The following is a 13,754-nucleotide window of genomic DNA, read 5'->3' as shown; positions in this document are numbered from 1 at the left end:
TAAACTGACACCAAGACAATTTATACTACAAAAAAAAATTAGCACTGTTCTGATCCAGAAAATCTTCCGCATTTAAAGTATATTTATACCACAAGTTAAATAATGGTGCCAAATTTTCTGCTGTTGATAGCTGGGGAAGCTTCATTAATTCCCGTTGCACCAGTTTTCAAGGGAGAGCTTAGTTCAGGGCTTTACAGGATCAAGCTGTTCATTGGAAAGAAAAGCTTAATGGATTCAACAGGTAAAACAACAAAGAAACATTAAAAACAGAGGGAGTCAACATTGGATTTATTTCACTACTTAATCAGTGGACAGTGTGGAAGATTATAGTATCATTATTTCCTCTATGATACTCATGTATAAGTCAGACCTCTATCTGTTCATATTGTTTTCTTCCATTACATGTATTTTTTGATTCATTGTAATAATTTACTTTTGCTTCTAGCTCCAAGCACAGAATACAGTTTCCATATTATTCCAAATAATATTGGCTAGTTGCTAGGGGAGTGTGCTGATTTCTTTTACGTTTTCTTTTCCTCAACACATCTATGTGTAATTTTTTTATTTATCATCTCCCTAGGACATTTTCCCTATGAGAAACCCAAACGTGAAATGCAGCCCTTTCAGATCTTGTTTGGTATTTTATACAAGGAGCATTTCCTAAATATATTTACAGAACAGGATTTTACCATCTGGTGTTTACTACCAGGCATAAATGCCTAAATGCATGTGTGGATGGGTCTGTACACTTTCCTGTTATCTCCTCTGAGTGAACAAGCAAGTATGAATTTAAGGGCAAGTGTGAATTAACTTAAGGGAGATTTAAGAGAGGAACTTAAGGGAGAGCCTTCCTGCTCCTCATTGCTCCAGATGTGTGAAGTCTCATGCACTAAGTATGCAACCTGCTTCTTTGGGCTATTTCACCTTTGCAAGCAGGTTTGGCCAGGGGACTGAAATGGTTACTGTCCTTAGCTGTGCTCCCTGGCCCTCTGATGGAACTTAGCCTCTCTCTCCCACTGAGGGACTGCCCAGTGGGATTTACATAGGCTCCTCAGCCTCAGAGGTTACAGCCTGACCTGTTAATATAGAATCATAGAATGGCTTAGGCTGGAAGGGACCTTAAAGATCATCTAACTCCAACCCCCTTGTGCCATGGGCAGGGATGCCACCCACTAGACCAGGTTGCTCAGGGCCCTGTCCAACCTGGCCTTGAACACTGCCAGGGACAGGGCGTCCACAACCTCTCTGGGCAACCTGTTCCAGTGCCTCACCACCCTCTGCGTAAAGAATTTTTTCCTAACATCTAATCTACATTTCCCCTCTTTCAGTTTGAAACCGTTCCCCCTTGTCCTATCGCTATCTGCCCTTATAAAGAGTCTCTCCCCCTCTTTTATATAAGCCCCCTTTAAGTATTGGAAGGCCACTATACGGTCTCCCCAGAGCCTTCTCTTCTCCAGGCTGAACAACCCCCAACTCTCTCAGCCTGCCCTCATAGCAGAGGTGTTCCAGCCCTCTGATCATTTTTGTGGCCCTCCTCTGGACCCACTCCAACAGGTCTATGTCCTTCTTGTACTGAGGACTCCAGAGCTGGATGCAGTACTCTAGGTGGGGTCTCACTAGGGCAGAGTAGAGGGGCAGAATCACCTCCCTCAACCTGCTGGACATGTTTCTTTTGATGCAGCCCAGGATACGGTTGGCTTTCTGGGCTGCTAGTGCACATTGCTGGCTCATGTCCAGCTTTTTGTCCACCAGGACCCCCAAGTCCTTCTCTGCGTGGCTGCTCTCAATAAGTTCTTCTCCCAGTCTGTACTCATGTCTGGGTTTGCCTCGAGCCAGGTGCAGGACCTTACACTTGGCCTTGTTGAACCTCATTCGGTTCATATGGGCCCACTTCTCCAGCTTGTCCAGGTCCCCCTGGATGACATCCCATCTTACAGGTCTGTCAAATGTACCACTCAGCTTCATGTCATCCACAGACTTGCTGAGGGTGCACTCTATCCCACTGTCTATGTCACTGATAAAGATATTGAAAAGCACCGGTCCCAAGACAGAGCCCTGAGGGACACCACTTGTCACCGGTCTCCACCTGGACATAGAGCCATTGACCGCAACTCTCTGGATGCATCCATCCAGCCAATTTCTTATCCGTCGAATAGTCCACCCTTCAAATCCATGTCTCTCTAATTTAGAAATAAGGACGTCGTGTGGGACTATGTCAAAGGCTTTACAGAAGTCTAGGTAGATGACATCGATCGGTCTTCCCTTATCGTCTGTTGCAGTGACTCCATCATAGAAGGCCACCAGACTGGTCAGGCACGATTTGCCCTTGGTGAATCCATGCTGGCTTACTTGGATCACCTCCTTGTCTTGCATGTGCCTTAACATTGCTTCCATGAGGATCCGTTCCATGATCTTCCCAGGCACAGAGGTGAGGCTCACCAGTCTATAATTCCCTGGGTCCTCCTTCCTACCCTTTTTAAAAATAGGGGTGATGTTACCCTTTTTCCAGTCACCGGGGACCTCACCTGACCGCCATGACTTTTCAAATATGATGGAGAGTGGTCTTGCAACTACATCAGCCAGTTCCCTTAGGACCCTGGGATGTATGTCATCAGGTCCCATAGACTTCTGTTTGTTTAGTTTTATCAGGTGGTCTCAAACTTGCTCTTCGCTTACAGTGGGAGGGCCTTCGCTCCTCCAGCCCTCTCCTAGAGGTTCTGGTACCTGGTAGGTGCAGGGAGCCTGGCTGCCAGTGAAGACTGAGACGAAGAACTCGTTGAGCACCTCAGCCTTCTCCATATCCGTTGTCACCAGTTCCCCATTCATGTTTATCAGAGGGGGGACACTCTCCTTGGCCTTTCTTTTCTGACTCATGTACTTATAGAACCCCTTCTTATTATTCTTCACATCCCTTGCCAATTTCTGTTCCATCTGTGCCTTGGCCTTCCTGATCCCAGCCCTACATGTCCTAGCCATTTCCCTGTACTCTCCCCAGGCTACGTGTCCCTGCTTCCACTGGCTGTGCGTTTCCTTCTTACGCCTTAGATGATTGAGGAGGAGGTCCTTGCTCAGCCACACCGGTTTCCTTCTTGCCCTGCCTGATTTCTTACACAGGGGGATGGAGAGCTCTTACACTCTAAGAAAAGTGTCCTTAAAGAGCTGCCAGCTCTGTTCCGTTCCTTTGTCCTTAAGGACAGTTTCCCAGGGGATCTCATCCATTAAATCTTTAAACAGTTGAAAGTTTGCTTTTCTAAAGTTCAGGGTCCTGACTTTGCTCTTTGCCAGGCCCATATTTCTTGAGATCTCAAACTGAACCTGGGCATGGTCGCTACAGCCTAAACTGCCTCCAATCTTCACCTCTTTAATGAGTTCCTCTGCGTTGGTGAGCGCCAGATCTAGCAATGCTTCTTCTCTGGTTGGTTTGTCTAATACCTGGACCAGAAAGTTATCCTCAGCAGACTCCAGGAGTCTCCTGGATTGCTTGCAGCCTGCTGTATTGCTTTCCCAGCAGATATCAGGGTGGTTGAAATCACCCATCAGAATGAGTGCCGGCGAGTGCGACGCTTCCTGCATCTGAAGCAAGAAGGCCTCATCAACAGGCTCCTCTTGATCAGGCAGTCTATAGTAGACCCCAACCACAAGGTGACCTTTATTGGTCTGATCCTTAAATTTTACCCACAAGCTCTCAACTAGCTCATGGTTGGTTCTCAGAGGCAGCTCTTCGGAGTCTATCCATTTCTTAACATACAGGGCAACACCCCCTCCCCTCCTTCCCAGTCTGTCTCTTCTGAATAGCTTGTAGCCTTCGATTGCCGTGTTCCAGTTGTGTGAATCATCCCACCATGTTTCTGTGATAGCAATCAGGTCATAGTTATCTGATGGCACCATGGTCTCCAACTCCTCTTGCTTGTTACCCATGGTGCGTGCATTAGTGTAGAGGCACTTCAGCTGGGCTGCCGGCCTTGTCACCTTTTGGGAGGAGCCTTCACTAGTTCCTTTGGGATGATTTACAGGCATTTCCCTGCTGCCTCCTGAGGTGTTCCCTCATTCTTCCCTGTTCCTCTGAAGTATATCCCCTCCCCCCGCTGAATCTAGTTTAAAGCCCTGCTGATAAGTCCAGCCAGCTTACTCCCCAGAACATTCTTACCCCACCTGGTCAAATATATAATATAAACCAATGTCAATTTTAGTTGATGTTAATGCCAGCAGAAATGGGCAGTGGTTTACATTACTATGCTGAGCTGTGAACTATGGGGAAGTCTTCGCAGATGTTGGGTTGCGATATTTTTGGAAAACAGGGGTTTTGCCATGTTGTTGTTATGATGGGGTCAGGGATAGCACATCCATTTCTAATTTATCTGCTCATTATAATCTTGCACTTTTGTTTCTCCTCAGTTTTTTAGCTGTGATCTTCACTTCCATGTTTGAAGTATTCCTTTCGCTTCCCAGAGGATAGTTACGTTGGATTTTGAAGATTAAGTTGTCTACTACTGCTAATTGCTGTCACCTCATGGCTACCAATAGAACTTTGTCAGTTTATACAAGACTTCAACCTAATGCTTTAATTTTTACACTTTAAGTTCACTGATTGGTCCAAGATTACATGTGAAAATAGGCATGAGCTAGTGCATGTAAACATCTGCCAGCTGGCAACTGTGATTAGAAGAACTGTATTTTGTGTAATTATATACTGCTTAAGGTGGATGCAGTGCCTGCAAATATTTGCCTGAGTGTATTCTCCCTTTGACATGTGTTAAACATATTAGGTCTTCTCTCTTCTCTTCCCTCTCTTTCTCTCCTATGCTATGCTGTGCTATGCTATGCTATGCTATTCAGGTTCTTATACCCACATATACCAGAAGTATATGAACAACCTACTCGAATGCCACATACAATATGTTGGTTTTCTCATCCTCTTCACAAGAGAGAAGAGTTAAACATTTTGCTTTGGATCTATCCATTCACATTTGCATTCATTAAGAAAAAGCTTTCCTGCTCTCCTGTATTTCCAGTATAGCTCTTCATTTTATTTGGCAGCCTACTGGCAGTGTCCTCATCCCACTCGAGACACAGGATTCCCAAATGGCAAGCTGGTCACATACAAGTTTAGATTGATTCAGTTCCCACTAACTTCAGTGGCAGCAACTTATGGTATTCAGAGATTTATTTATGACTAGCTTTATTCCTTTTTTCCTTTCCTGTAGATCTTTCTTTAGAGGAGAAATTTCCATATCTCTGGTGGCTCATCTGTTTCACAACTCTTTGGTTGTTTACTGTTTCTTGTCAAGGCTCTGGCAGCATGAATAAAGTCTAAGAGGGGGACAGGGGAAATTGAGACATTTTCTGTTTATTTACATTGATTTCATTCAAGAGCAACATCAGGGAATCCCATAGAGTTTGATCAGGATAGAAGTGGTGTAAAGGGGAGGAGACTTGTCCCCCCAGATCCACTTTAAGGCTGTGCAGATGGTGCTGGTGATGGATGGGGATTTCCCCCTTTGATTATGAGGTCGGGGCAGCTCATTGATCATTCTCCTGAGCTTCCTGCAGAAGATCCCACAAAATGCTGGTTTCTGTCTGAAGTGTTTCTAGTTCTAGCAATAATCTTTGAGCGAAATGTTTAATTCATCTCCACCTAAATACTGATTAAAAAGTACCATTTTCAATGCGGGCAGGAAAAACACTACTGAAACATCTGAGCTCGACTGTTAAATGGCATGATCTCACTTTGTTCCTTAAAGTAACTGTCCACATCCCCTCAAAGAGGAAGGCAAAGATTTATTCTTTTAAAAATTATTCTTTCAGCAGTGAGACAGTTCAGTGTGATTTTCTTCTGGCTGCATGAGCTGTGTCAGTGAGACAGAGCTGTCCTGTCAGCAGTGTGCCTAGTGTCAGAGCGATCCCTGTCCTGCAGGAAGGTATGCAAGCTACATGGGGGTTTGGTTTGGGTTTTTTTTGGTTGTGTATGGGTGGTTGCTTTTTTTCCCTTTTGGCAGATGTCCTTGAGCATTTGAGACGGATGTGAGAGAGTTTTTAGTCCTCATGCAAAACAACCAACTAAACATAACAGATTACATCAGCTCAGGCTTTTCAATTCCTGGATGGCAGCAAAGTGCTAATCCAACCTTCATCCTGGATTTCATAAACTGAAACAAGGGAGGCTGGCAGGAGCAGCACTGCCGGATTGAGGAAGCTGACGACGGTGCAGCATGTGGGCAACACACTGTATAAAGCTCATAAACTTGTAGGCTGATGTGTGCAGCTACCACTTTGGATTCTGTACCGCTGCTTCTGTCAGCACAAGGCACCAGCAGGCTGAGCATTAAAGCCTGCTCTTTGGGATGGAGCATTTACCCCTGCAAGACATGAAGGGCTTCCTGTTTCTCACACTCCTCCTGATGCCCGTGCATGCTGGAACTGCTTGGAGTGCAAAATACGCAGTAGATTGTCCCGAGCCCTGTGACAGTAACGCGTGCAAAATTACCTTGCACTGTAAGCGAATGGTGCTGGATGACTGTGGCTGTTGCAGAGTGTGTGCAGCTGCTCTGGGGGAGACTTGCTATCGTACGGTCTCGGGTATGGATGGTGTCAAGTGTGGTCCTGGGCTGAAGTGCCAATTTTACACTGAGGAGGATGACTTTGGTGATGAATTTGGTATCTGCAAAGGTAACAATATTCACTTTGCATGCACCCACTGTGGCAATTTGACAGCAACCTACATATAGAGCTTGTCTCCTGCTTGAAAGGTCTAAAATGGGATTTTTCCAGCTCAGCCCTTAGCCAAGAAGAAAGTGAAAAATACCTGCTGGTATTAAAAGGTGTTACATGTAGGCAGGACAGGGTTATTAATGTGAGACTATTGTTTAGACTTGGGAACATGTGTGAGGAAATATGGATGGCGTGTGCTTGGAGATAAGATTTTTGATTGGGATTTGGGACACCTAGGAATGAGTCCTGATCCTTCCACTGATTTGGTGGGTGTCTTTCTATAAATTGCAAAGAAAGACTTATATCCTGCAAGTCCAACCTTGTCACAGGGTCCCTGCCCCTGCTGGGCTCTCCCTGGGGTGAGGTTCCCTCAGGCATTGGCAGCTGCCTGCCCAGGGACCAGGTGCTCTGTCTGGGGGATGGAGATAACAGCACTGCCCAAGTGCCTGGGGACGTTGTCATGTTTAATTCATTCCTGCCTTTGAGGTGCTCAGCTACCCTAGTGATGTGGTCAGGGGAGGCAAACAGAGACCCTCCTGCATGAAGGATGGGAATAACAGAACAGGAGCTGAATGTGAGATGAGCAGCCAGCCACTGCTCTCAGCTTATTCCAGGTATGCTGCATGCTGATTTCTTTAGTCATAGACTATAATGGCATTTTTAATTTAAAAGCTATCCTTACTCCATATAAAAAGAAGAATCTTTTAAAGGAGAGGAGGTATTAAATTACTGAGAGGTAGGATGAAAATTTTTAAAAGAAATAATTAAAAAAAAGGCTTTGCAAAGTATGAATGCAGTGAGTTTTCCTGTGTTCGTGTACCACTTCAGTAAGTAGATACAGATATGCCTTTGAATAACTTCCTTAAAAATGAAGATGTCTTTGCAGTTAAATATTAGGAATATTAATAGCCTTAGTTAAAGGAATGAATTAGGACCAAATGCTGCAAAAATCATTCAGGCTGACTCACATAGAGCACACACTCATTTACATTGGTATTTAAAACCAAATTCATGTGCATGTTTAAGGGTGAAATCCAAAATATTGTTTTTATTTCTAAAGACTAGAATTTACGCATAAAGAGCATATCTTTGGTGCACCTACCAGAAAAGTATTTTACTGAGATAGTTGACTGATCTTCAGTTTATTAAAAATACTGCAGTGCAAGGTACCACCTATAATTCTTTTAACAGTTCTTTTGAATGATTATATACTTTTCACTGTCCTCATAGGAATTTCTTTGCAATAGCACACTTAAAATGGGAAAAAAGAAACACTGAGGGACATGAGATCTGAATTCTGTAGCTGAATCTTGGAAGCTCTGTAGAAAATGTAAAATAAAATCTTTTTTTCCCAGTGAGTCGGTGGAAAAACTCTCATTAATTTCAATAAAGCCATATCTTGACTTAGAGTTGTAAATTGGTATTTAAGGCTTATGTTCCCCATATATTTATTTGCACTAAATATTATAGATCTCATTTCTAATTCTTTTTCTTTTTTCATCTCAGCTCTGAGATAGTACAATCTCTTTCTGTATGTATGTGAATTTTATCAGGCAAAGTATGGGGCCAAGTATTGTTATTTTATATATCCATTTATAGCTATGATACCAGATCACTCACTCATTTTAATAACTTCTATGTTTGTAATAATTCATGGAGTCAGGATGGCTAGATTCTCTCTAATTGTGTGTGACTGATTTACTTTGAAGTTGTGGAAAAATGACCTGAACTCCTCTCTGTTCTTCAGTTTCTTAATTCTGAAATGGGTAAAACATATACGGTATATATTTCAGAGCAGTTTTTTAGTATAAATGAATGTTCTTGGTGGTTCTTTTCTAAAAAGTATAATAAGACCGCATCATATTATTATCAACAGCAATGTTGTTATTGTCCAAAACAGACTAGGGAAGACTAGTGCTCTGCACTTTTATTAGTAAATACTCTATAAACTTGAGTTATTACTGTCACAGTAAAGAACCTGTTCTTGCTTCCCTTAAATCACTGGGAGCTATTTGCTAATTTATGTAGGAGCAGGCTCCTGCCAAACAAAACCTTCTAACAGCAAAATTGACTCAGTTCTCTCAGTTTCATCAAACCTGAAGAGCATCATCAATGCCAGGATTATTCCATATGGAGCCAAGTGCTTTGGGCTCAGACTTGTTTCCATGCTGTTGTGCACAGCTTTGCATTCCACCACCTGAGTGGCTGAGTACCTGCAGCAGGCAGATTGATGCTCCATGTGGTGTGTGCTCTCAGCCCTGCTTGTCCCTCAAGGAGGACTGTGCACTCACAAACTGTTTTGCTTTGGCAGGATTTTGTTTTTATGTGGACAAACAGCAGATCAAAGATTGTCCTTGCTTGGGAAGGGGAGTATGGTGAAGCTCAGTGAGGTCCTCCAGGCTGGAGAGATTCACTGTGTAGTCCCTAGGAGGGAACTGGTTGGTTTTCCAGTGCTTTTTCTTTACAAAAGCATAACCATTGGGCATGCAGAGAATTAGAAAATGTTGGCTTCATTTTGGGGCATTAGCCTGATTTTCAGATAGCCTAGGCTGTATGGCAGAACTAAATATTTGCATTGGTTCAAGAGGAGACTGGACAAACAGAAGAATAACCCTATTGTGGGGTGTTAAATGCACAGAAACCATGTCTGGCTAGGGAGGTCCCAGAGCTGAAAATGGGGGAGATCAGGAGAACATGAGGAGGAGGTATCATTTGTGCTTACCATGGTCATCTTCTTTCTGAAGTGTTTTGTGGGAGCCTGGGCTAGATGGATTCTTGGTCCAACCCTGAATGGCCATTCATCTGCTCTTAGGACTTGAATTAGAAACTCTTCAGGACTTGCCATTTAAGATGACCGTGCATCCTGGGGAGGCAAGGACAGCCTGAGCATAAAGACCTTTCTCCTGGGACACCCCAAACTTATCTTGGGATGATCTCTTATTTGGGGGTTTGGAAAGGGGATGTTGGAGTTGTATTTTCCTTGTCTCCATCTCTTAAGCTATGGTCCTGGAAAGGTACTCTGTTCAAAAGCAAGGCAGAGAAAGACAAGGGCTGTGACCCCAGGTCTAAACCCTCTGGGAAGTTATGCGATCCAGCAAAAGCATAGTATCCCCTATCATGTGATCCATGTCAGCTATGGGATGGGACAAATCCTCTGCACCTGATTTAATCTTTTAAAAAAACATTTGGTCCCATCCTGACAGCTGCCTTTTGGTGCTCCTCTATGAGCTTGCTCAGGGATAGGAGATTTGAATCAGGGCAGTACATGACCAGATGCAGTATAACCAGGCAGCCACCTTAGTGCCAGTGATCCCTTTTGAGCATACTCACTCTTTAGGCTGGAGATGTAGGTGACCTCTTTGCTGTCTGCCATGGGAAGGCAGACCTTTGCTGTCAGAGAAGTTGTCGCATAGGGGCAGGGTTTCACCCAGGAGCAGGGGAGCATCTCACAGGCAGATGATGCATTTGCCACGCTGGCTAGCTCCTCAGGGTTGGGGCAGCAGCCTCCACGAAGCTTACGTGCAGTGGCCCCAGCCGCAAGCAGCCCAGCGCCGGCAATAGATTGCAGCTCTAAATGATTGGAGTCACGTAAGTCAGATAATATCATGCCCAAATAGTGAATTCAGGAACTTTCTGAAGTTGTCTTCTTTTCTAAATCCAATGCTAATCCTTTAACTATATCCTCTATGAATACATTTTTACATATCATATTGCCTTTAATTTGCATTTTAATACTACTTCAGAGAAGGGTTACTGATAGCATATTGTAAATAAGCTATAGGAAAAGAAAAGATGTATATAATGTGTGGTAAGGAAAACCTATGATTATTAAAACTGGAAAATACTTGTAACAGTCAGCATCCTGAAATCCTGTAGTTAAGGTTTAGCTGACCTCCACTCAAAGGTTTTCCACTTTTAAGGGTATATGCAGACCAGCTATTAAGAGTGCTGGCAGCTGACTTGGATCACTGAGGACTGCTTTGACTTTTTTTCAGAGTGTCCCTATGGTACCTATGGAATGGAATGCAGGAAAACCTGTAATTGTCCCTCTGGCATCTGTGACAGAGTAACTGGCAAGTGTTTGAAGTTCCCATTTTTTCAACTGTCTGCTTCAAAGCCTCCAAATCAACAAAAAATAATTTCATACACAGGTAAGACTTCACGGGGCAGCTGATTTTAGCAGAAATCGCCTTGTAAGTGATCTACTAGTATGCTGTGCATGAGTGATGTGTACTTTGGTGGAGCTGTGCAAACAGCTAACAACACAAGGTACATTTATTTTTCTCATTGTCAGCTCCCTTAACATAAGGCAAGGAATTAGGTGAGCTGTGACACATGGTAAAAACATTTTGAAATCCTAACATGGGCAAAATATTTTGCAGCTGTTGCATGGACTAGCAGTAAAACATCACCTGTGCAACGGGAGGATTTGCATTAGTCAGTTCAGATGCATTTAACTATTTCGTATAGAATAGGATTTCACTAGGTTGCATTTACTACTGTTAGCTAATATATGGTAAAAATAACATCTTTTTTCCATGAAGGCAGAGCTTTATACGTTTTCAGATGTCAGTGAACTGTTTTATGAAATGTTTTATTTTAGTTATTTATCACAGTATCTTTGGAATAAGTTCTTATCTTTAAGATTATGTCTGAAGCCTGTAACACCTTTCCAGAATTAAAAAAAAAAAAAAGTGTGTGAGAAACTGGACTGTTTTGAGGCAGGAGGGAGAAATCACTGAAGTTTTTAAAGCAGGGATTAAAATTTCTTCCCCTTTTGATTCTCCACCTGATGATACTGAGGTATATTTGACTGAACAATTTTACTCTAAATTTAAACACCAATCAAAATCAATACAAATGTAAACATTTTAAATAAATATCAGATATTTAGTCCTAGACCTACTGGGAGCTTTTCTAGGGTTTCACTCAAAAGTCTTTGAATTTTATTTCTCCTCCAGCTGCAGTTTGTTTGCCTTATTTTGATTTTCTCCTGTTATACTAAGCTATCTAGTTTGTTGCCTTAATACGTGTTATCTTTCTCCCACTCTCCGTTTAGAGAAAGTTAGACAGAAACAAACTTTTTCAGCTTATGCTCATACCACATTTAAAATGATCTTTAAAAAAAACTTTGTAAGATGGATCAGTCCTGATCCTTTTGGATTTTTCTCTGTGATTGTGCTCTTTTGCCTTTCCAGGTTTTGTTTATTACCAAGGGTGCTGAAATAACATGAAAAAATATTCCTGTTTTACTTTTTTCTGTATCTAGACTATATTCCAAATCTTCCCAGGTAGCTTGTTTTCATCAGTTCCTCCTCCCCTTTCCTTTTTCTCCCTCACCTTTGGTCCCAAATCTTCTGCAACCTCAATGTTTAGCAGCTTGTCTGATCCCAGCCAGGATGAGATCCTGACCCCATAGAAACAAATGGAGTTTCTTACCTGTGCAAAGATTTCACACTGATTTCTGTCCTCAGAGGTTCATCACTGGATGTAGACCAGGGACACTGTGGGTAGTACTGCATGGGATGGTCACACAGGATTTTTTTTAATAGTGGTCTTCAGAAGTAGCTATAGAATCTAGGACAGATCCTCAGTTAATTAAAACAGCTGTGAATGCTTCTGTATTTTAATCAGGTGAGTTTCAGGCCCGTATATTTTATAAAGACATTATGGCTACATATACCCTAGTAAATTTAACAGTGCCAGAGCATGTTTCTGTGTATTGCAATTTGACCACTTTTACAGTCAAACAGTAGGGCAGCAGCTGGTGTGCTTTGTGCCAGGCCAGCTAGCCGTGCCAAGCAACCTCAGCCACAGCTCAGGAATTAGTGTCAGCCAGGGACCATTTCCAATAGAAAAACTGGATATCTTTTACCTTTTTTTGGAGAGTAAGAGAGTTTAATGCCATGCACCAGCCTATTCCACACCAGCTGGCCTCAGTAAGAGAATAGCTCCAGGCATGTTTAATTTACTGCTGTAGCTATTGAGGATGTGCTGCTTGGTCCCATGTCACACTGGAGTGTTACAGTGAGAACTGGAAACTGAACTCAGATCACCTGCCTTATGCTTAAACTATTATTAAACACATCTGGCTTATGCCATAATTTGGCAGCAATTTTTCAACTAGATAACTGGAGGCATTCAGGGAGATTCCTGCAAGAATTGTCATCTAAGGTTTTTCTGAAGTGTTCCCCAAACCAGGGATGTTGCTGCAGGAGAATATTTTAATTCTCTCATTTTCATGAAATCCACCTTTATTTTTGTATATTTTCGTATATTTTCAGAGAATGACATGGCATCAGGGGATGGCAATTCTGTAAAAGAGGAATTCCTTAAGGAGAAAGCTATTCGCTCTCCAGTAACAAAATGGCTAAATCCTCGCTGATATTTACACTAATAAGACTTTCAAATGAATGCATTTGTCACAGATTATTGAATATGCAACAACACTCTTTAAGAACAAAGCAGATCTATAGCATATGAAAATGTAACCTCTGAAGGACAATTGTGATTCTATTTTTCATGAGAAAAATGTTTACTTAAAAATAGACTGTACAGTGTATATGATTTTTGATAATTATTTGAACAGAGAAATGTATTGTGGATTCCTGAATGTATAGTAATATTAAAAAAAACCACCACAATTCAACCCTCCTCATTTAAATAATGCCAGAGGCCAACTGTTGCAGCCTGAGGGTGGGAAAGCTCTCACTGAATTTAGTGGACAGTTTGGGTGAGTGAAACTATTGGTGTGGAGACAACATGGAAGAAATGTGCATCAAAAATCCCCGGACAGAAAGCAATACCCCTGAATCGCAAGAATAATAATAATGTAGAAGCACAAGGATGTGAATTAAATAAACCAACGTTAGTTGTTATTTTCTGGTTTTTGGAAGTTTTGTGACAATTCCTTGGAGATAAATACACTTTTCTTCTGTGAGAAAACACCCAGCATTTCAGTTTATACATTGTGAATAACTTAGCTGAGACACTGCAGACATATATTGTATTAAGGTGGATTTCTAAAGTTAAATTCTGTACAGAGA

At 42.3% G+C, this 13,754-nt stretch overlaps 1 protein-coding gene across 1 annotated transcript; it reads left to right on the top strand.

Annotated features, from left to right (window-relative positions):
• Positions 1-6,341: 6,341 nt before the first annotated feature.
• Positions 6,342-13,093, top strand: LOC309601499 (endothelial cell-specific molecule 1-like; the record flags this gene model as incomplete). Its single annotated transcript, XM_082334528.1, has 3 exons — positions 6,342-6,666; positions 10,704-10,859; positions 12,993-13,093. The coding sequence occupies 3 exons, from the start codon at positions 6,342-6,344 to the stop codon at positions 13,091-13,093; spliced, it is 582 nt and encodes a 193-aa protein (XP_082190654.1).
• Between the last annotated feature and the right edge of the window lie 661 nt (positions 13,094-13,754).

This window comes from Platalea leucorodia (genome assembly GCF_965183815.1).
Source record: "Platalea leucorodia genome assembly, chromosome: W".
Lineage (NCBI taxonomy): Eukaryota > Metazoa > Chordata > Aves > Pelecaniformes > Threskiornithidae > Platalea > Platalea leucorodia.
This window is presented reverse-complemented; position numbering and strand designations above follow the sequence as displayed.